General features: G+C 48.9%; 1 protein-coding gene across 2 annotated transcripts in view; it reads right to left on the bottom strand.

Annotated features, from left to right (window-relative positions):
• The window catches only part of LOC138956258 (uncharacterized), a 34,038-nt gene that overhangs the window by 4,343 nt on the left and 27,195 nt on the right, over positions 1-2,500 (bottom strand). For both annotated transcript variants that reach the window (XM_070327663.1, XM_070327664.1), the window contains exons 6-7: positions 1,147-1,797; positions 303-487 (exon numbers count right to left, since the gene is read on the bottom strand). In XM_070327663.1, coding sequence (XP_070183764.1) covers positions 303-487; positions 1,147-1,797 — 836 coding nt within the window. The remainder of the gene's footprint in view (positions 1-302; positions 488-1,146; positions 1,798-2,500) is intronic.

Below are 2,500 nucleotides of genomic sequence, written 5' to 3'. Positions count from 1 at the left end.
AAGCTTGTGAACACACACACACACACACACACACACACACCACGAAATAGGGAAAGAAAAACGCATAAAGAGGCCCAAAAAAAGACATGCTAGCACACAAAACGTCACATACATAAATATACAAGAGAGAGAGAGAGACAGAGAAACAGAGACAGAGACAGAGAGAGACAGATAGACAGACATACAGACAGACAGGCACAGACAGACAGACAGACAGACTCACTAATAATGTATGTGCACCTGTGTATTCATGCGTTTGTGTTTCTCTGTGTGTGGTTACTTTACCGATAACATGACTCTACCTTGCCACAAGCTTTTCATACGTGGAACCTCCCTTCATTGCGGGGTCCCCTGCCTTTTCCCCCTCCCAGCAGGTGTTCCACCAGGCGTCTCGTCTGGTGTCGTCTGTCATATCATCATGACAGAGACACCACTTGTCGACCCTTTGCCCTGCCTTCACGCCCAGACACTGCTCCAACTTCTGCAACTGAGGTCAACACACACGGACTGCAAATAAATGGAGGATATAACAAAGAACGATTTAACACGCGCTGCATACTATGACAGTTAACTATACTTACATACGGAATCATCTGACTTCTGGGCCTAAAAGAAGAGTTTTTTTCTGGACAAAAGCGCCATAGTGTTTCTGTATGTAATAGAAAGCTGTCTGCCCGTTTTGAGCGACTCGCTTAAACTCAAATGACGTCGTTTTCAAATGTACCGCAAATTGACGTCAACGAAGCTACCTCAGTGTTCCGAAAGTGTTGTTCTCGTCAGCAAGGTAAACAAAGTGCGCGTGGAAAAGAGAAACTCAGTATCTGTTGATGGGGAAATTGTTATCCCCTCTTTCCCCTCTCTCTCTGTGTTCTTTAAACATTATCCGCACGCTCTCTCTCTCTCTCTCTCTCTCTCTCTCTCTCTCTCTCTCTCTCTCTCTCTCTCTCTCTCTCTCTCTCTCTCTCTCTCTTTATGTGTGTGTTTGTGTGTGTGTGTGAGTGTGTGTGTGGGTGTGTGTGTGTAGCTGTGTGTGTGTGGGCGCGTGTGTTTGTGTGTGGCTGTGTAGTTGTGTGTGTGCGTGCTGGCGTGCGTGCGTGTGTGTGTGTGTGTGTGTTGGTAGGGGATGGGGGGTTAATGCATACTTACATCGTCCATGTTTTGCAGCGCCTCCACTAGACAGCGTCTGGTCGTGTGAGGCAGGAGAATGGCCTGGTGGATTGCAGGCTGGGGTAGGTCCAAGTCACCCAGAACACAACGCTTCACGACATCTCCAGCTTGCTGCAGGTAATCAGCTGCCTTCCGCAATTCTTCTTGAACTGCATGAGGGTCCTCTTCTGTCTGACGTATGATTGCCCCCATCATTACTCCCCGGTTACGATCAATGACCAGCAGATCAACAAAGTCTTCCTCCAGAACTAAGTCTTCTTGCAGAACTAAAGGTTCTGTCTCGTCGCTGTTCATGCTCCTGGCGGCTGCCCCAGTGTAGAGGCTTCGGGAACCAGCGCCACATTTGCCTTGAGTCATTATTATTAAAACTTCTTTCTGACTCTCTGCTTTGTCCTTGATCTTATTCATGCAGCAGTGGACTTTCTTCAGCGCTCTGTCTATGTGTACGACGTCACTGACCTCTGTACGCTTAGTGCTATCACTGTCGATTTGTTGTTGAGTTTTCAGCACGTCGATCAAGTCACCTCCCTGGGTGTGTTGTTTTGTGACGTGCACCGTGTCTACATGGTGCGGGGGGATCATATAGACGTCCCTGTGCAGGTTAGGGAACCAGGCGTTCAGAAACTCCCTCTGGAATCAAAGACCTGACGATGTACTGTCTCCTCAAATGTTTGAACCTGTTCAAGGTCTTTTGAATAACAAAACTGTATCGAGAGCAACACACGTGTTCGCTAGCAGTGTTGATAATACTAAGGACTCTCTGGGGAACGCTATTCCTACAGCTGTGTGTTATTTCACCCCCGCCCTCACCCCTCCCTCTCTCCATCACAGCTGTTTCCTCCTCCCTACCCAACTAACACCCCTAACCCCTCCCTCTCACCATAACAGCTGTTTCCTCCTCCCTACCCAACTCACACCCCTACCCCGACCCTTCTCATCATCACAGCTGTGTTTAATTCTTCCATCTCACACCCCTACCCCCATACCTCTCATCATCACAGCTGTGTTTTTCTTCTCAATCTCACACCCCTACCCCCATCCCTCTCCTCTCATCATCACAGCTGTATTGTACTCCTCAGTCTCACACCCCTACCCCCATCCCTCTCATCATCACAGCTGTATTGTACTCCTCAGTCTCACACCCCTACCCCCATCCCTCTCATCATCACAGCTGTGTTTTAGTCCTCCGTCTCACACTCCTACCCCCATCCCTCTCATCATCACAGCTGTATTGTACTCCTCCCTCTCACACCCCTACCCCCATCCCTCTCATCATCACAGCTGTATTGTACTCCTCCCTCTCACACCACTACCCCCATCCCTCTCATCATCA

Source organism: Littorina saxatilis, unplaced genomic scaffold, assembly GCF_037325665.1.
Source record: "Littorina saxatilis isolate snail1 unplaced genomic scaffold, US_GU_Lsax_2.0 scaffold_1017, whole genome shotgun sequence".
NCBI lineage: Eukaryota > Metazoa > Mollusca > Gastropoda > Littorinimorpha > Littorinidae > Littorina > Littorina saxatilis.
Note: the sequence above shows the minus strand (reverse complement) of the source record. Positions and strands in the feature narration are given on the sequence as shown.